The sequence below is a fragment of the Chlamydotis macqueenii genome, chromosome 3 (genome assembly GCF_036417535.1).
Source record: "Chlamydotis macqueenii isolate bChlMac1 chromosome 3, bChlMac1.mat, whole genome shotgun sequence".
In the NCBI taxonomy this organism is placed as follows: Eukaryota; Metazoa; Chordata; class Aves; order Otidiformes; family Otididae; genus Chlamydotis; species Chlamydotis macqueenii.
Genome location: NC_141558.1, coordinates 7,339,334 through 7,360,153, shown reverse-complemented (window position 1 = coordinate 7,360,153; position 20,820 = coordinate 7,339,334). Strand labels below are relative to the sequence as shown.

The 20,820-nt window shown below is 44.2% G+C and overlaps 1 protein-coding gene across 4 annotated transcripts in view; it reads left to right on the top strand.

The window, feature by feature from the left end:
* EVA1A (eva-1 homolog A, regulator of programmed cell death) overlaps window positions 1–20,440 on the top strand; it is a 209,406-nt gene extending 188,966 nt beyond the window's left edge. For 3 of the 4 annotated variants that reach the window (XM_086745805.1, XM_086745808.1, XM_086745807.1), the window contains 3 exons: window positions 7,285–7,449; window positions 11,480–11,653; window positions 18,969–20,440. In XM_086745805.1, coding sequence (XP_086601931.1) covers window positions 7,285–7,449; window positions 11,480–11,653; window positions 18,969–19,339 — 710 coding nt within the window. In that variant the 3' untranslated portion in view covers window positions 19,340–20,440. The remainder of the gene's footprint in view (window positions 1–7,284; window positions 7,450–11,479; window positions 11,654–18,968) is intronic. The other variant, XM_086745806.1, reaches the window with a different exon arrangement.
* Window positions 20,441–20,820: the final 380 nt, after the last annotated feature.

The following is a 20,820-nucleotide window of genomic DNA, read 5'->3' as shown; positions in this document are numbered from 1 at the left end:
TGTTTAAGGAGGACTTCTTCATTAGGTACCTAGAGGGCATGCATGGGTTGGGTTCCTAGATTAGGTGAACTAGATCCTTTAATAAGCTTATTGCATTTCTGGACAGGCAGAAATAGGAGGAATCAGGGGAAGGTGTTCTGCAGCCCTGTGCAAGAGGCGGAGAGGCTGGGAGGGAGCAGTGCTTGTGTCCATCTCTGCCCTGTGGAGTCTCACCATTTCTAAAATCTCCTTCATCTCCTAAAGCCTCTCCCATCACAGGGCCATATACCTGCATGAGATTTACCGGGGAGGAACAGTGAGACTGAGCTAATTTTTGTTGGACGGGGTTTGTTTCTGGACTGGAATCACTTCCACCTCTGAAGTTCTGATTCTGATTGCAGCTGCATGAGGAAAGGATGAACATCTCCTTTTCCGTGGAGGGCAAACAAGATAAAAGATTGTCTGTATTATATTTATGTTCTTATTGCACAGCCTGTCTGTGGTTAGCTGCTGTAAGAAGATGCAGTAAAGGGTGAAGCATCTGGGCTGCTTCAGGAGCAGTCTTGGCAGAGTGCTCTGAAAGCTTGTATGAGTTGTGTCAGGCATCCCAGCTTGTACCGCTTCCCACCAGCCCAAAAATCACCAGCAGAAGGGATGGATTTCTGCTTCGGGCAGTGTCTGAAGGGAGGGGCAGGGGAGGAGGGCCCTGCTGCAGACCGTGGTCTTGGGGAGGTGTAGGTGACTTTGGTTATGACAGGGCTATTTTCCCAGACAGTCTCACTTGATTTCAGTGTGGTGCTTGGAAGTGGACTTACTGTAATTGGCATGAGTCATTTCCTTGTTATTGGTGGTTTGGAACCACCGCACATGGAAAACACGCCTGCGGCAGGCAGGGTAACTCCCTCTTTCTCCTGGATTTTGCATTCAGCTTCAGGATTGCAGATTGTATTGATATTGGGGGAAAAAATTCCCTTTTTAAAATGACTGAAGGAGAGGGAAACCTGAGGTCTTGACCACTTGTGTTTGTTAAGCCTCTGCTCTGTTTTTTTTTTTTTTTTGTGAGAGTGAAGATTTTATGTGGCAGCCTGTTGATGAAATCCCAGCTTTCAGATTTATGTTCTGTTGCACAAAGTCCCTTCATATCTCCTGCTGTCTTCTGGGACACTTTACACTTTCTATGTAAACTGTATTGTACTCTTACTCTAAATATGATATAGGATGCCCAGAGGTACAATATGGCTTTGCAGCCAAGGCATGGAATTTATGTTCAGTGCACTCAGCCTTTTACATGGGGATGGCCATCCAGCCATGGTGACATTTGAAAGCTGTGGGATCTGACGGTTTTCTATCAAGTGATTTCAAGTGATTATACCTCTATCTGACTGAAAAGCTGTCCTGTCAGATGAAGAGGCAATGCCTGGTGGCAGGACAGGAATTGAAGGTAGGCTTTGGATGTCTAACTTGCCACTCGTGATCACGAGAAGAGGCAAAACCTCTTGCAGTGTGATCCCAGTGGGCTTTTATTCACTGGAAAGGGGCACATCCAGCACTGAGCTGGATGAGGCACAGGCAGATGGAAAAGATTTCGACTTGCTCCTCGGCCATGTCTGAGACCCCTGGGAAAAAGCCAGGGGCGTAGACTGTGCCTCACTTTACTTTTGTTAATCAAACTAGCGTCTTCCACCACAATGTTTCTAGCTACACAGTGGCATCACTGTTGTCACTAGGTGCGGGATCTTCTTACATATGGGCCTTTTCCTTCTTGCTCCGTGAATGTATTGTGATATTTTGTGCTCTGACGCAGCCAAAATCCATTATTTTAATAGATATTGTTGACTGACTGCTTAGTGAATTTAAGTTTTACAGCACATAAACCACTTTAATTCTGCAATCTGAGAGCCGTATACTTTAAATATGTGCTAAGGGATTGTTTCTTGTAATAGTTCAGAAACATGAATGGTCCCATTTCTGGATGAATGCTGTGCATTTTCAAGTCTCAAACAAAAATCCTTCAGAGCTGCTACCTCTAAAAACCTGCAGGAGTTTGTACTGGGTGTTTACTCACAGTAGGATTTTTTTTTTCGTTTAAAAAGTATGATGTTGAACGTCAACAGTTCCTGGCCCCAACCTGCCCAGATAAAAGGCTTAGTTGTAATTTTCAACAGTAAGGGAGTCATGTTTTGTTCAAATTGCACTCCACTTCAAGCATTCACAGGAGGATTTGCTGAAGGTCCTGCAGATCTGCTTTAATCATACTGAGCTCTCAGAGTAGACCTTATGGACTGGAAATGCACAAGCAAATACTTAGCAGAGGACCGGAGAACGACAAATCCCCTGTCTGTATGTTTTTAAGATTGAGCTCTCATTGATCTCCCCTCCAGCTGACTGATGTGTATATACAGTGAAGATGGAGGTCAGGGGATAATTGAACCTGGGAGTGGAAGTCTTAAAGCATGTTTAGGACTGAGCAAGCATCAGGAAACACTGAATGATCAAATTAGCAAAGAGAAGGGATGGTTTGAGTGCAAGGCTGAAATACAGGGAGCCCAAGTTTTTTTCCTTTCTATGGCACAGACTCCCTCTGTGAGATCTGACAAATCATTTTGACATTTAAACACTTTCAAAACTCTGTCCCTAAACATATCTGTAAAATTTGAGGGCTATAGCAGTCAAATGTTTTGATTAGAGGAATAATATATGTGCTTACATTGAAACACTCAGCAGCGTATTGGAAAATCAGTCAGAAAGAACAATATTCCTCTGCAAAATAATCTCTTATGGCAACTGGTTTAAGCCCCAGGACTGGAGTGTTTAAAACCAGATAGATCAAAACAGTAGAAAACACAGCAAAGTTTCTTGATGAACAGGGGTGAACAGCTGGCATTTTCCAACTCTTAGCACTGCAATTTGGAATTTTGCTGCTTGTAGGCACAGTAAACGTTTCTTTTCATCAGCTCCCAGTTTTCTGGCCACACAAGAGAGTGCTTGTGTGAAAATCCCAGCAGAAGGAGTCTCCACCAAGTACAAATAAGGACACTGTCAGCAGCACCAGCATGTGCCTTTTCACACCGTCCTGCTGGTTGCTTGTCGCTGAATCGGATGCATCTGCTCTGCACACTCCAGCTTTGACTTTCCTTTGCCCCGCAAAGGGGGAAGCTGGCAGGCAGCAGTGGTGAGGTTTTGTTGTGGGATTGATACCATTAGTTCATTGCAAATAGGATGCTGGTCTTGGGTACTGCTATAAGTTATTGCTAGCATGATGTTTGTTCAGATGTATGAGCAGTGGGAGCTGGTAGCCGGGATTGCTTTTTAAACAGTTGCAGAGAGATTTTATAAAGCCTTGAAAGCCTGTAACGGCAGAGAGGTGAATCTGCTGATCCAAGAGGTCCCTTGCAGGTTTGTAACCTAGAACCACCTTCTGCAGGTGCCTTCACAGAGTGTCACAGTGATGGTGACGCTTTGCTCTCCAGAACGAGACCTGTCTCATGTGGGGTCCATGCGGTGATGCCTGAATTGGACCCTGAGGTGGGTGGCAGAGCACGGCTTGCCAGCCTGAAAGTTACACCTCTGCCTGTGCTGTTCAGCTGCTCAGCCCAAGTTCCTGGATAATTTTACCATTTGGATAAATACCCACATATCAATGCTGACTGCTGCCTCCTGAGAGACCAAAGGTCCCCAGAGGTCCCCAGAACAAGTCATCTCCTCTTTTCCAGATGATCCCAGCTCATTTCTCATGTGCTTTTTAAGGTGCGGGGCTCCTGACTGTCAGGCTTGTTAACACTTCGACTGAAGGCTCTGTTTCTTCCACTCTTGTTCACATACATCACTTGTTCTGCTGACTGAGTTGCTTTAACTTCTCCGCTTGATTGAATGGAGCAGGCCAAGTGCCAGCCCTTCCCTGCCAGGACTTCTGTGCTTAATGCTGAGATAAGAATAAAATCCTAGGTACTTTTTTTCTGGTGGTTTTAATCATAAATAGCTTTTGACACCTTGGTTCAGTTCATGCCATGTTTTGTGTCAGATGCACTCCCCTCTGGAGAATTTAAGGAGGGTATTTCAAAGGAACCAGATGTTTAATCTTTTTTTTTTTTTTGTGGAGTTGGCTGCCACACAGAAGCTAACTTGAAATTGTGAGGTATTTTGCATTTGAGAAAGTCTTTCCATTTTACTGCCTTTCTAAATCAAGCTATATCTAAGCTGTGTATTGGTTTAGCATCATATAAACTAGAAAAAGAACAGGCTTTCTGCGTGCTGTCACTTTGTTTACTCTTTGCCAAGACAGGCCCTTCCTAGCAAAATGTCCTCAAGATGTTTAAGGAGTCCACAGAGAAAAATGGTCCCTTGAAACAGAAAAGTCCTAGGTTCATGTGCAGTAGACATCCTGTGTTGCACTAAGTTGCTTCCAGAGTTTTAAAGGCATTTAGCTGCTGAAATGAAGACAAGGATTTTTTAAAGTACCAAAGTGCACGCTAATCACAGATGTTAAGCACATGCCTGCTTTTGGGATTGTCTCTTCATACCCACCTGCTTTTTTAGGCACCAAATGCCTACTTGGTAGTCATCTGACTTCCTCAGCCATCCCAAAGGGATAACAGGAGTACTCTCCCCATTAAGGTGCTGGGACAATAACAGGTCTGTATGAATGCTTCCCCCTGAATACTTCCCCATCTCCACTCTTCCTTGGGATGCTGTTGACCAGTTCCTGATTGATGTAGCTTTACCCTGACTCCTGTCCTGGTTCCGTAGGTAGCATTCATAGCAGTGGTGGCACAGATGCGGAGATGGGAAAGCCATGGCTCTGTTCCCTGGGTGCACTTAGGAAAATATGATGTTTCTTCCCCTCATTTGGCTCAAATGTTTAAGTGGCTGCTGTGTCACCTTTTCAAAGAAAGATGCAGGTCCACCCAGTCTGTATTGTAACCCAGAGATGGCTGTGAATACTGGGAGGTGAAAGGAGATGTTTATGAAGAAGAGCCAGACTGAAACATGAAAGATTAGCCTGAATCTGCTAAAAACGTGTTCCTGTGTTCCTTTTGTTTCATTTTCTTCATTGGAGGCATATCAACAGGGGTGGCACAACAACTGGGGTGCAGTTTGGATGAAAAGTGTGCAAGGGAAAACTGACTCATGTATTTTGAATGCCTTTCTAGTTCTCAGCCTGAGACGTGGCAAAAAGTGTCTTTATTTTTGGAGGGTGCTGAGCCCTATGCCCTCTGAATTTCGGGTACCTTTGGGTGCCTCAAATTAGGTACCCAGACTTGCAATTCTCCCTGACTGCATAATTTGCAGGATAATCTCTGTTTTCTACCCACCTCCTCCCCAGACTTTCTGAGATTTCTCTGGCACAGGTATCCCTTTTGCTTCTGTCTAGTTCCTGACAGGAGATGTGTTTCTTTTGCTGCCTTCCCATCCGAGGACAGTTGCCAATGCAGCTTTCACTAGAAATTGCTGTGCCAGCTCTTTGATATTCAGAAACTGTGGGGTTTTATGTCTGTTTCCTGACCTAGCATGACTCTACTAATAATGCAAGAACTTCAGTACCGATATCTTGGCAGCCTAGTATAGGAGGTCAGTCAGTAAATATAGTTACAATTTTCTTTGCCTCAGCAAAGACAGTAAGTCAAACACAATGTAAACAAGGTGGTTGGATCACTTCCCCCACCAGTAATATTTGTATTTGTGCAGGAAAATTAAATGGGCGTGATTAAATCTCATGCTCCAGCTTGGCAGCTGATTAGCTGCAGGGGGCAGGCAGGAATTTTCTTTCTGTTCCAGGGTTGCACTCTTTCCAAGTCCTCCTTCATGCTTGTGCCAAGCATCTCAAAGTGCTTTGCATTTTTAATTACGCTGCTTCACGCCCCTGTGAAGAGTGGAGATGAGAGATAGCCCGATCGGCAACAGAGCAGTGGGGAAACGGAGGCACGAGGAGGTGGCAGCCTGCTTGAGACAGGAGAGGCAGTTGCCGTTAGACTTGGAGAAATGAGAGCTGAGCATCTCAGAAATCTTGTCTTGGGGTTTCTGTGGGTCTAATGAACTTGTGCCTACTTCTCAGTGGTCTGTGTCATTAACACAATGAAGTCTTGGCTGTCTGCAGGGACAAAATGGTGCTTTTGTGTATATATGAGTATACGGTCACTGATGGGAAAAATATATCTTTCTCCTCTGGAAATTTTAATTTCTTTATTTTTGTCTTGCATCACTCTATTCTCTAATTTCTGAGCAGAACGGCTTGTATATGCATTTCTTCTCTTTGTATGGAAAAGCACTTTGCTCTAAAATAGCCTCAGGTGTTGGCCATGGCTGAGGCAGAGAACTGGTTCAGCTCTATAAATGACATGCTGCTTTGTCCCTACAGGGCAAATTAGTGAATTTACTGTGTGGATTCACCTTCAGTGGGCGTACACCAAGGTAGCTACGCTAACTTTGATTTATTTACCTGGATATACAGCTGAAGAGCTGGCCTTGCAACATCAAGGAGGAGAAAATACTCTTCTTCCTAAGGCATGCTTTGGTCCAAAGAAAAGACCGTGGATGTACTGACACAACTGTCACATATTAACCTACCTCACCTGCATATTGCTGGTGCTATGGCTGACAAAATACGGAGAGCAGCAGGGATTAGCTGAGTCCTCACCCTCCTTCTCAGGATGGTGGGAATGGAGAATGGACCTTTCCCAGCTTAGTTAAAGTATTTTGGATCTCATAGAGTGGGGAGAGTTTCTTACATACAGGGTTTCTTACTTCTGTGGTGGATCATTTAAGCTTTATGGTTTCACATGAGCAGCATCCTCCAGAGTCTGGTTTTGTGAATCCTGAGTGGACAGAAACTTCTGATGTGCAGTCTTGAGCCAGAAACTTGGCTGGAGAGAGGCAGCGATTCAGGCATACCCTATAGACATTGTTACGGGGCATCTTGCACAGCCTGCTATCATGGTAGGATCAGGGGTGTTTAGCTGGAGTGCTCTCAAGCTTAAGGCTGAGGTCAAAGCCTGGCTTACCAGGCATTTCGTTTTCTAAGATGGTGTCTAAATGAGCTGTCTGAATCTAACCCTTAGTCTAGTCTCAAAGCTTACTTACAAATAAACAATATCTTAATCACTTTGTAGTTCCCAGCGTTCTTTCATTGAATGTCTCTGTGCTGGCATTTGGAGAGCATTCATCACAGTGGTAAATGAGTGTCTGTTTGGTCTGCACATGGTATAATTAAGTACCAGCTGAGCCCATAGCATAATGAGATAATTCTCATTCTGACCAGCTGAAATAACTCACTCTAACAACTGTGCTCTTCTTACTCCTCTCTTTCAGTTCCCAAGAAGCTTCTGCATGAAACCCAGCCAAGACCAACCAATTACCACGGATTTCAGAAGCCACATTTTCCACTGCGGCCAAGAGCACTTGATCCCAATGTTATAGGGGATGACGTGTTCCTTTCTGATGTCTCTCCTTCCAACATAGGGCGTGCTCTCCCAGGTAGCTATGACTATTGTGACGTTAGCCCAAACCTGATTGTGTTGTGGTAACTGTTCCCTTCTAACACCCCTTGTCTGGGTTTCTGTATTGTTCCCAAATCCCTTCCATGTCACCGTCAGAAAGAGAAGCTTCAAGGCATGACCAGCGGTGGACTAAAGTGAACTGTGAAGCTCACACTGAGTTTCTTGAAATAGCAGTCATGGCCGTGTGTGTCAAAACCCATCACAGAAATACTTTGCAGACCTGTCTCATACAGCAGCAAAGAAAAAAAACAAGGCAGAGACAGTAGATCTGCCTCACTGGGGACAGAGAAGTTTTCAACTGAACTTTGAAATATGATGCTATTTTCATAAAATGCAAAGTTGAGATGTGAATGAAGTAAAATCTTAGCTGTCTGTAGGGATAGGTGAGTAGGAGGAAGGGATGGTATACAAATAAAGGAAAAGCACAGGTGAGCACGTATTGGGTTTGTCGGTAGTTTTCTATTGTGTTTCCCAACACGCAGGAGATGGTATATGACTTAACTCCTGAGATTCCTACTCTGTGCTCCCAAAGATTCAGCTCTAGGGTGGCTATGGGCAGAGCTACCTTGTCTCTATCTACACTCCTGGCAAAGTTAATCCACAGCCTGGATAAAAAATTCACAGATAATTTAGAGTTGCCAATAACAGATTTGTCATTTTGGAGGCTTTACTGAAAAATTGTCTAGGAAAATAATTTTGAGTTAGCCTGAAATAAATTTTATGATCCTGGTGATTCTTTTTAGCAAGAACAACACAAAAAGCTGAAATAATTTTCATCAATCTAAACATTTAACTTCTACAAGTGACACCTTTTATTTTTTCATTCATTTTTAAAATATGCACCACTTTTCAAACAAAGATGTCATTTTGAAATTAAAAGCTAAAAGAATGTTTCAAAAATAGCAAAAGGAAATATTTGGACATTTCTATAATCTCGCTTCCCATTTTATTTATTTTATTGAACTATTTGCTGAATTCAGGCTGGCATCACGAGTAACGTCTCCTATCCTAAAACTGGATTGTTGGGCAAATTTACTGCTAGGTGAAATAATTTTACTCAACTTTCGTGTAAAGTCAGAGGGAACAGCTAAGAAAGGATGGTGAAGAGAAAATCAGTAGTAGGTGAGGTGATGAGGCATAGACAAGGTCTTCAAAGCTAGCAAGGAGGAAAGGGGATGTCTTTTAGTACGATCCTGCAATGAATGGCAGACCAGGGAACTGCATAGCGTAGCAACACATGGCCCTTGTGAAATTATGTTTGTTTGTTTTTTTTCCCTCCTGCATAACTCCAGTCATTTTCTCTTTTCCCTGTCTATGCTTGTACAATCCTGCAGATGACAAAACCAGTTTTGTGGTTTCGTGGTGCTCTTTGCCAGAGTATAGTGTATGCAGACGAGTATTCATTTAAAAAACTCGTTTGATTGCATCTGTTTTTTGGCTAAGTAAGAAGAAAAAAAAATATTCTTCTTGCATCTCACATGAGAGGAGTTATGCCTTACTGTCTCTCCTAAAAGACACTATTATTGCACAGCATGGTTTACAAGGGATGTCCAAACCCCAGCAGAACTGCTGTCCATCTGAGGCTTTCCTGGCTGATGTAGCACGTGCACACAGGGAAGTCCCCACTGCGAGTATGATTGAAACCTTAGTCCTAGTGAGGTCCTGTGAATGTATCAACAGTGAGGGGCGGGTGGGTTGTCACTAACCCAGAACTGGACATGTGAGCAAGCGTGGCGCAGAGGCCCCGGGTTCATGTCCTACCAGCTCTGTGCAGCTGCAGTCCAGCCAAGTTAAGTGGACTTTAATGGAGAGTTGTAGAAAACTCTCAAAGACCTAGCAGGAACCTGGAGCAACCTAACCCAGCAGTCCTCTTTATGATGAGATATATGGGTATGGAATATATATGAGGTTATAACCTGGTGGTGCCCTTAATTTTCATTGATTGTAAAGGGATTTTAGATTCACTGGTTCAGAGCCAGCCTCAGTATGCAGACATCCTGGGAAGGATTCAATTACCCCTATATAAATGTGTCTTTTGAGATGACCTGAGGTCTTCACTTGGCTTCTAGATGCTGCCCTAGAAGAGTAAGAGTTTTCCCTATATCCCTTCTCATACCTGCCATCTCTCTGTGGGTGTCCTGCTGACTCTGGGGTGTCTTAGACGTCTGTGTTATGAGCAAATACATCAAGCTTTAAGTGTCTGCTACAGGGAGAGCTGAATGACTAGGATCTGTCAACAAATGGCAGAATTCAACTGCCTCAGTTTAGATGCGTAGTGCTACTTGAGATGCTCTGAAGTATCCAGGACATCTTCAGGAGGGCAGTGGTTCAGTTTTTAGAAATGAAAAATTCCCCCCACTTCCAAGGATTTCTTTGCAGGAACAATGGCAGAGAAAAATCCAACCACTTGTATGGACATAGATTTACTGGACAGGGAGGAAAAAAAGAAAGATCTGAGGGTGCGCTGGTATTTCTTTGCCTACATCGGAATGAAAAGATTTTCCAAAGCTTTGCTATTGATTTCCTGCCGAATGTGCCCTTGCCCCTCTGTGCCCCAGTGCCTCCAGTTGTACAACTGATTTTCTCTGTTCTCCTAAAGCAGGAGACTCTTGGGATACTTTTCTCTTTTGGATCTGCCACTCAGGTACCCATGTTTGAAAACTCTGCTTGAGGGCCAGTCATTAACACCTTGGTAGCTTGTAACGTGTGGCTTTCCCAAGGCCATGCAGCTATTCAGTGGCAAAGACAACTGTGCCCGCATTCCTTGGAGCTGATGCCTTGCAGCGACACTGGGACATCCATCCTGGCTGCTTCTCCTCCAAGACAGATTAGGAGTTGGCATTGCTGCACGCATATTCATGCACTCAGTCCCTCTCTATCCAGTATTACCTGTTCTCTTTGACACTCCTCAATTTCTGTTACTGCTTCCCTGGGCTGAGCCGCTTCCTGGCACGCGGAGCAGGAAGCTGAACGTGATGTCTCACGTTGCGGAGTTTGCAGGGAAAGGAGATGGAACAGGCAGCCGATGAACACAGACCATCTGGCATTGTGGCTGCTCTCTGAGTGCCTTTGCTTGCATGGCACTGATGGCATTATTGGAGATGGACCTGCCAGTTTCCTGAATTTGATACCTACAGATAAGTGGAAGCCAGGTCCAAGCCTGTGATTTTACGGTGCACTACTTGCTTCTGGCCAGAACCAGATACCCAGGGAAAGGAGCCTGAAAAACTGTAATCTGTAATAGCTACAGTTAAACAATCACATGGGTGATGGAGCTGGATCCTGTGCACCGACTTTTTCAGACAATTAGTTTTTTGTGAGTAGTGGGGGTGTCTGCCGGCAGATCAAGGTGCAGGGAGCACTCAGCAGTGAGCTGATAAGGTCTGAAAGGGTCTCTTTGAGCCTCCTGGAATTAGCTGCCTCCTTAGCTCCACTCTTCAACAAATAAAATCAAATCATTAACCCATGCTCACTCACCTCTCCAAAGGGGAAATGGTGTCTGGGTGAAACACAATACGAGCGGGCTTCTAAAGGAAGTCATAAACTCAGGTCCGCCTTTCCCCGCGAAGGCTGGAGAGAAAGCCCGTCTGTTTGCCAGGTGTGGATGGGTCACTACAGCACGACACCGGCAGAGAGTTGCTGGCTCTGCCTGTGTTTTCCAGTCCTTATTACAAGCTTAGCTGAACCCACTGTTGATAAAGGCTCCTTTGATTTACATAAGAGAAAAGAAACCTGATTATATATTTGCTGTAGCGTAGGTAGGTGTGTCTAAGTGGCGACATGAAAGAGCAGGAGACGGGGAGAGAAGATGCTGCCTGAATGCAGACAGGGTATGTGCTCAGCTGAAGCTACCTGAGAAGGTTTAGTTGTCCCCGAAAAAGGGGCAAATTTGGGTGGCGTGCTGTTGAGCAACTCTAGATTCCTGAACGCAGATGCTGACCTGGTGGGGATAGCGCAGGGTAGGGCTGGACACATGCCTCATTCCTCATTCCCTTTCTCTTTCAAAGCAGAGAAGAAGAAAGGGAGATCGGCCACCTTCTACCCTCTAGACAACACCCCCTTCCTGCTTCCTGTGGATGAGACACAACCACCAGCACTCAACAGCAGCATGGAGCCTGTGGGCGTTAGCACGGAGATGGCACTGCTCAGCAACATCCTAGCAGCATACGCTTTTATCACAGGTAGGTCTTGCGGCTGCCATCTCTCTGGGCTCTCACAAGCTCTTTGTAGACCCTCAATTGAGCCTACATTTCAGTCACCTCGGGCTAAATCTGCCTCTTTGAACTGTTTATGTTTTTCGTTCGTCTCTCAGCAAATTCTCCCTTGCAAAATCTGACCACTATATAACATGGTTTATTGTGCTGTGCTTTCCCCTGGATTTATTCTCATCTGGAGTTAAATACAATGTAATCTTACATGTGGTATTATTCCTAATGCTCCATTTTCCTGGAGATCAAAGCCTGGCTCATTAGAGAGGCAAGCTTGTTGTCTTATAATTTGGAAAATAAGCAGCACTCAGATCATTACCCTGCTTAACAGAATTTGGCTTATCTTCAGTAGAAGTGTGAAGATGAAGTAACTTGACAGTCTGCTTAATTGCATATTTAAATCTAGTTTAGAGTAAGATTTCCTTGGATCACAGTTTATCTTTCACCCACGTGTATCTTTCAATTAGCAGACGAGCAGTCTTCTAATAAGATTAACTTTAAAAGTTGAAATACAGATTGTGTACCCTGCTGAGTGCTTGGGTCAATATCATTGGTAGCAAAAAGTACAGTGCAGGCAGGTGATATAGTGCAAATATTTCCCATCCCACAGCTGCATGAGGTACGTTGTCAGCAGTAGGGATTGCCTACTTGGAGGACCTAACCCAAAGAAAGGAGGAATGCTGGCTGAAAGGCATCAGATGCACTAATTCAGCATATTTTAGGCCAATCTCTGCTGTTTTCCCCAGAAGGAAGGCCCTGGTTTCTGTGTAACTAGCCTCCTGAGGTTGGACATACTCTTTGTGGTCACTTTTTTTTTTCTATGAGTGTTCTCCAGTTTTTTGGTGAAAGGTTTGTATCCTTATTACCTCACAATGCTTAGTACCAAGTAATATTACCTTTCTGGTGATATTACTGTGTTGCTCTTTTACTACATTCTGGTAATAATTCTGTGTACTGCAGCCAGTCTGCTAGCACCACTGTAATGCAGTTATGCTGTTCTGAAACACTGAGGTCTGTGTAACTAAAACTCCAATATTTGTGAGCTAGTTTTTCATGTCTGTGTGCCGTTCAGTCTTGCTAATTCATTAAATACTGACACATTCTTGGTGCCATGCTCTTGCTCTTGCTAAGAGACCACCATGCTACTACAGACAAGTATTTGGATTTGAAGCAACTAACTTAGGCTTTACATTTTGGAATCACTGAGTAGATTAGTCTGCACATTTCATGGAGAATCCTTCTAAAAGGACCATGAATTATGAATCCAAAGTTCTGCCCTTCTGCATGTCCAGTGGTGGCATCAGGATCCATCTTTTTGGGACACCTTTAAGAAGCAGGCAGCTTAAGAGGAATTAGTAGTGTTCTCCACAAAAGATAGCTGAGTAGGATATATTTCTTCTTGCACGGGCTTTTCTAAGGAAAGATTAGGAAAAGCAAACTTTAAAGGAATCTTCTATCACACTTCTCCCCACCTTTTACTTACAGCTGCCATTTTTTTAACATGAAAATACCTGCATTCCCAACCTTACTATGAAATAAAATGCTGTTAATATTATTTTCCCCATCTGAAGAGTAACTGGTAGCAGAAGGTTGTAGGATTTATGGTCAGGGATAGCAGGGACTATGGTTCAGAGTGGCTGCTGATCCCCCATGGACTTTACTTCCATTGACCACAGCAGAACTCTTTGACCCTGCATTCATTTTGTAGGACACAAGGCCCCGATTCAGCCCCTTCACGAGGTGTCAATCTTGGCACGAGCCTCTAGATTTTACTGTACCGCAAAAAATAAATAAGGATGATTTTAACTCTCTTGTTGCTGTGGGATTTGCTTGCCCTCTCATGATGTGGTATCCTTGTGATGTATTCACATCCACTGGATGTCGAATAGGTAAAACTCAGACCTTGCAACTTTGGTTTCCAGTGATGAGTTCAGGACCTTGTTGCTCATATTTTCCAGTCCACTTAACCATGGCTGTTAGATGGGTTTTAGTCTCAGTGATATATATGTTCAGTTTGTTATTTATTACAAAAATAGTGGATGGCTGCCCCATGGATTGAAACAGCAGATGCCCTAAACCATCTTTATCTGCTGCATGTAATTTAGCCCTCTGCTTTTAGCAGAAAGGATGGATTTGGCATGATTTATTCTGTTATATGTGAATGAGGAGAGGTTTTAGATTATGAGTTCAAAGACAAGCTGTGTCACAGAGAACAAATATAATTTGCATAAAGCTAGAGCACTGCAAAGCCATCCCTCTTCATATTGCAGATTTTGAGCAGCAGAACAGTTGGAAATTTTTGTGCTTGCTTGAGTTTGGGGCCCTGAAGGCTGCTTAAGCCACCACAGCTGTTGATATTCATAGAGGAGCCATTATAGTGGCTCAGGAGAGGCAGGGTATTGGGTGAGCTGGGAGGGCTGGTGACGGTTCACACATCTTCCCACCGCTCCTGACCACAGCCTTGGTACCAAAGGGAAGCTCTGTTTCAAAACACTGAAAATGTCTCTCAGGTAAACTCTGCAGACTGAAAGTGCTGTATACAGGGCTTCCCTGTGCTGATGAGTTGGCTCAAAACAGGACTTTGCAAGAGAAAATTGTAAATAGGCGGGGGCAACATACAAAGATGTTTTTTTCTGTTGGGGCAGAGGGTGATGTATATCCTCAGAGCCACTCCAGGAAAAAGAAGCTATGGGCACTTGGGATTTCATGGGTACATTTTGTGCTTGAAAGGATGATCCACTCTACTTCTTTTCCTACCTCCTCGTAGTGGGGTGTCTTTTAGCCTGAGGAGAGCATCCACAAATCAGTGGGATCCCCTCTGTGCACATTGTCTGCACAAAATTGGAGGTTTGGGTGGGCAGCTGCAGATGAAGGGTCTTCAGGCTCGGTCACTCACACACGCACAGCCTTGCAGTGCACAGAGGGGAGAAGTGCCAGTATTAGCAAAAGCCTCTTCCCTCATTTCCACTCTCTTTTTGACTGATCTCCCCATACAAAAGTTGGGAATGTTCCTATTGACAACTGAGGAGTGAAAAATCATAGCACAGCAGGTAGCAAAGCCTCTTTGTAGGACTGTTGGTTTTCACCATCAAATCAGTTTGCAACTATCATCGTGGTCTAATAGTATCAAAGCCAGTGAGGTGTTAGTCTTATCCTAGCTTGCAGAACCTTGAAAACAACATTTCTTCAGAATTAGGAAGAAGGAGTGAACTATGTCAATGAGGAGTGAATTTATCTGCTGATCAAACAAGTAAATCTCATTCAGAGCATGGTCCTGCAAAAGACTTAAGGATGCCCTTCATTTGAAAGCTGATTTTCTTCATAGAATTAGGTTTTTAATTATATGCAATCTTTACCTGCAAACCTCATTTCTGTTATTTGTCATGGGCCTATTACAAAACCTGAGTGTTTTGAAAGACTTCACCAGTCTCAGTGACAACTGTCACTGTCTTTGTAGTCACAGTCTACCAGCAAGACCCGAACTGTCCCCTGTGGCTATATAAATATTAAATGTTCAAATTGTATCAGAGCACTTCCAATGCCTCCCTTTGGACAAGGGACTTACTCCAGTTTTGTTGTTGCATTCAGGCTGAAGCGGTTGGAGGGAAACCTCCACAAATCCCTGTTTTATTCTTCTTCCACAAGCAAAGCTTTGCTGCCAAGTTATTAACAAGGGGTTTCCAAAAAACAACCCGGGGAAGATCATTCCAATTTTTAGACCGCTTGGCCTGAGCCTTATTAATAAGGGGCTCCTGGAGAGCTTCCTCTGTTCTACCAGGGGATTTTGGCAGCCTGTGGAGCTAACTGTAAATTCCCTGGAAGATATTGCTCCTACTGTTCGTCTGGCCGTGCTTAATGTCGACCCTTTTACTGGGGGCCTCTGAAATTTTCCTCCCCACTGAGGTTTCTGAATGCATGAAGCCATCACAGGAAGCCAGCAGCATTAATGCCTAGATTGTTTTTTATTTATTGAAACAATTTATTATAATAGCAATAACAACCTTGGCCTGGGGCATTTCCTGGGGAATTAATGGCAGTCTGGGCCGATGCTCCCAGCAGATTGTTAGCCCTCAGGAAACAGGCTCCGTAATTGCTGCTGGTTTGGTTGGAAAAACAAAATAAAATGTGTTTCTAATTTTTGGCCAGTTTGAGCGCCTAGAAAATGGTGGCTTTTGTGTAGAGGGTTATAAAGACCATGTATCTTTTGTCTGCATGGATTAAATTCAGGCTTGAATCAGTGACATTTTCAACAATGCTTTTGGTCTGGAAAGAGAAATGCCAGGAAGAGAAAAGGTAATTCCAGCTAAAGAGATTGACAGCAACTGGGTCATGCTACAAGTTTAGGAGAAAAACATAGCTCTGAGCTGTCATCCACAGCAGCGGAAGAAGCAGCAATACTGGTCAAAATCCATGTGTTAATAGGTGTACTCAAAATTGTGCTAACTCTGGCTACTGATGTCCATACATTGTTAAAGAGGTTTTTTTTTTTTCCAAATATAATGAGTGTTTTGAGGAGCCTCACTGTTGGTATGATGAATCTGAGCCACCTTCAAATTTTTGGAAGATGCTGAGGATCCATTTGCTGAAGAGGATGCCCCTTCTTGGTCTTTGCAAGTAGAACATGCAGCAAGGGAGGCTCTCAAAATCACAAATCAACTGCTAAACCCTCAAATCTAGGCTATCACTGACTTGGTTACTTCAACTGAGAAAAAGCAGAGCCCGTGGTTTTTAGCTTAAGTCGCTTTTTCTGCTGTGAAAAAAAAAAAGAGATGTTGCTGTGCAAGTGGATTGTATGTATGATAAATGTCAAGACTGCAGTTGAACACAGGGTTACAGCTCACTGAGGAAGTCCAGACAGTGTCTCAGATGTTGACAGAGTAGCTGTAGGAGCTCATAAATGCCACTGGAGCCCAAAGATTCAATTACAGCCATCGTGCTGCATGAAGGGCTATACATTCAGGCAGAAGCAGGGGCTGAAAAATGGTTGCTTAAGTAGCAATCAAGGTGCAGCTTGCTCATGAGCTGGATGCAGTAGCATGGAAAAAGGAGTGCAGAGGAGAAAGGCAAAGCAGGACATGGCAAAAATGGGGGAAGAGAAAACCATATGTCTGTGTCTCAGGCTCCACTCTATGTTTTTTTATGAGCTGCTTTAAAAGAGTGAGCAGTGGAACTAATGCAACAAAATCAAGCCCATGTGTGTGCAGGAACGTGGTGCTTGGGGAACTGTGCCTGGCATCCTGTGAGCCAGGCGGAGCGGAGGCAGGCTGGACCAAGCATCTTCCAGGACAAACAGATCAGTCCTGCTCATTTGTTCTTCCCACGCTCCCACACTCTATCCGTCCTCTTAGGCCTACTTGCAAAGAAAGGTTTGCAATTACAGTCCTGAGTGATACTGCACATGGAAGTAAAAGTGATATCGGGTGACGATTCTGCTTTTCCTGGGGTTTTTGAATCCCTGGAATAACACCACTTCCTTACTGTTCACATAGTATCAGATGGGCAGCGGCTTTGCTACTGCTCAAGCAGGGCTGTTGTTTTGAGTTCTCGCCCTTGAGTTCAGAATTGCCGGTAACGTAATTGGAGCCAGGACTTCACTCAGCCACGCTGCTACAAGAGCCATTGGTACATCCTTCATCCGTGCTCTGGTATCTTCTCCTTTACCTCTGGATTTTTGCTGTCTCACTTTTGTGAAAATATCTTATTTTAAAACCTCTGGCTTTGGTCTCACTTGACTTTCCAGCTACTGCTGCATTTCTCTCCTCTTTCTTTTTTTTGGGGCTTGTTGAATGCATCTGCTGCAGTTCTCTCTTCCTTCTTTTTTTTTGGAGTCTTTCTTCAGCCTGTTTTTTTTTCTATACTATCCACACCTACAACTCTAGCAAGTCTCATGTTTTATTAGCCAAATTTCAGACTGTCATGACATCTTACTCCACCTTGGCTTGTCAGTCACTCTTGAGAGTTGTTTGATAGGAGAGAAGTGAAGAGCACAAAGATGTTTCATCCCTCTAACTGTTCCATGAGCTTCCCCAGGCATTGCCTTGAACCACACACGAGTCAGTGTTTTGGGCTATGACTGCAGAATCAGAGAATAATTTAGGCTGGAAGGGGTCTCCAGGGGTCACTGGGTCCAACGCCCTACCCAGAACTTGGCTAACTTCAAATTTACAGCCAGCTTTGAAGTTAGAGCAGAGTCTTGCCCTGTTGAGTTTTGAATACCTCCAAATGGTTGCCAGTTCATTGTTTGCAAACTTTGCTTTAAGGAAATCGGCTGGAGAAGGCAGTTTATAAAAGCGCAGTGGGGGGCAGTGAAGGTAGAGCAGAGCCTTTTAGTTACAGATATCTTTTGGGGCCGAATGTCAGGCTCTCAGCTGGTGGGAACTGTTACAACTCAATCACTGAGTTCAAGGGAATAAGAGTCATCTGAGGAACTGACTCCATCCTTGAACTCAGGACTTCCAGTAGACACAGCGGAACAGAGCTGGCCTTGACACTTCTGCTCGGTTCACCTTTGCCCATTCAGCGTACCTATAAACCAAGATGGTTCACCCCAAGGGAACTGCAGTAACAACATTTATCATAATTATGCTTCTAAGTAGCACCATGAACTAAAAAAAAAAAGGTAGTAAATAAACAAGATGACCTAGTTTAAAAAGCATTCTGGATCCTTTGGAGTCTTGTTATATCATCTCTGAAATGCGGCTGTGCAGGATTCATCCTGTTAGTGCACTGACTCCAGCACAGGTATACATTTTGGTGGTCTGGGCAGAAAGCCAGCACACTTGCCTTAGATAAGCAAATGAAACCTATGAATAAATAATATGCATTTTTCTATGCTGCAAGGCTTCCCATTTCAGCTGGGCCACAGCACAGGGAGCACATAAAGCTTTGCAATCTTCTTTATTCCTGGTGCGATGATAATGGATGTGACAGCAAGATGCGCTGAGCTGCTGCTGGGCGTGCGGCACCCTGGTGCCGACCCTGCTTGCGCAGCCCCTGGAATTAGCATCTGATTCTGCGGGCTGCTCCTTCCCCTGCCAGACAACTCCAAGACACAACTGCAGAGAACCCACATTCTGCATGCGGGCAAATGCCTTGGCAGCACATCCAGCGTTTAAATTCCCCTTCCTGATTTCTCTGGGGAGAGGAGGCAAAGGAGGGCTTGGAAGTAAAAGCAGCCATTAGAAATTCTGCCCCTCCAGAGACCGTGGCTGGTATCTGCACAAAGGAGCTGTGTGTGTTTTGTTCTTTTAAGGGTTGTTCTTAAGAATAATTTCCTTTCTCCTTTCAGAAAACCCCGAGCGAGCTGCTCTGTATTTTGTTTCCGGAGTGTGCATTGGACTCGTCTTGACCCTGCTAGCCCTGGTGCTAAGGGTGTCCTGCCGAACTGACTGCAAGCGCTCCCCTGCGAAAAAACCTCCTCGGGAGCGGGAGAGCGACAGTGACAGCAGCGACAGCGATGACGATTCAGACACCACTTCAGACTTGTCTGCCCGCAGGCACCGCAGGTTCGAGAGGACTTTGAACATGAACGTCTTCACTTCAGCGGAGGAGCTGGAGCGAGCTCAGCGGCTGGAGGAGCGGGAGCGCATCATCCGGGAGATCTGGATGAATGGCCAGCCGGACATCCCAGGGACCAGGAGCCTCAACCGTTACTACTAAGCGATGGGGAGTCCAACCATCCTGCCCTGCACCCTGGGGCTCCTCCACACATGACAGAGGAGAGGGAGAAGAGGAATATTACGTGGGTGTCTTCTCTTTTCCTTTCAGGCATGCTACTTGGAGCAGCATGGATGGACAGCAATAAAGCTTTCCCTGTTTCCTTCTCCCTGACATATTACTATCAGCCCTCTTCATGGACACTTTCTGGTTACAACAGAGGTGACTGCCAACTTCACTTCTTAGTAGCAGGCAGTAAGGTGACAATTATGATCCTCCCGTGTGGGACATGGAATTTGGCATGCTGCGGTACACGTGTTCCTCTCTTGGCTGGGGAGAGAAGTCATCCAGGTTTTGGTGTTCCAACATTCAGGATTTTTTGGTTTCCCTTTCCTGAGGACTGTGGGAGAATTGTGAAAAAATGACAAATCTGGAAAGATGATTTGACAAGGGAGGGGGAGGTGCATCCCAACTGATTGTCTTGTGACTTCAGAAGCCATGAGATTAACCTAATTAAAACCCAACAGCAAATATGACTTGTTAAGAACTGGCGGATAAGGGGGAGGGAGATTCTTCTATTGTGAAATCATCTCGGTGCTTGGATGTTTGCCATAGTGTATTCAGTTATTTATGGCTGTCTTTTAATCTTCCTTTTCAATGGGAACATTTTGTTTTTTTACTGACACCTCAGGGATAAAATCCTATTTTTTTTTGAGTCTATTCTCCTTGCTGGCCCCTGTCAAACACAACCCAACCCACCTCCAACAGTGAAATTATGGTAATATAAGAGATGTGTCAGTGACTGTTGAGAAGTTAACAGCCTCAAAGAGGTTGAAAAGGGTTTTCTTTTTGTTTTGTTTTAAATATATATATATATATATTTGAAGATGCTGCACAGGAATGTGCCTTATTCTTTGGTTTTTTTTTTTTGTTGTTAAACTACAGTTTTCCTATGGATAGCAATGCACAATGTTTTATATATTTTATTAAAAAAATAAAAAAGTAAAAGGTCTATGTTTGCCAGAGGAAAATGGAGACAGAAGAAGCTGCATATGACAACAGAATGGGTAATAAATGCTAAATAAACTCTGGTTTGCTTCAATACATTTGAATTTACATCCTCACTTTTGACATAGATGTTGCTCAAGGGAGATGCTTTGGAAGAGTAGCACACCTCTGCAGATAATCAAGGCTGATGTCTTCTGCATGCAGGAACCTGGAGGCACTTTCTCTTTTGACTGGAGGCCCTCAGTCTACTTCTGCAGTACACATGGGCAGGAGCAGCTGAGCAATGTGTTGATTCTCAAGGGGCCATACCAAAGCCTACCCACAACAATGGAAAGAGCCCCTAGTGATCTCATGATGCTTTGAGCCTGTCCCCCAGACCCAAATCATACCTAGGGCAGAAGCAAATGTTAAATAAACCAGAAAATACATGGCAAAAAAATGTGAAATATATTTTAGTACTTCTTCAGTTGTCCCAT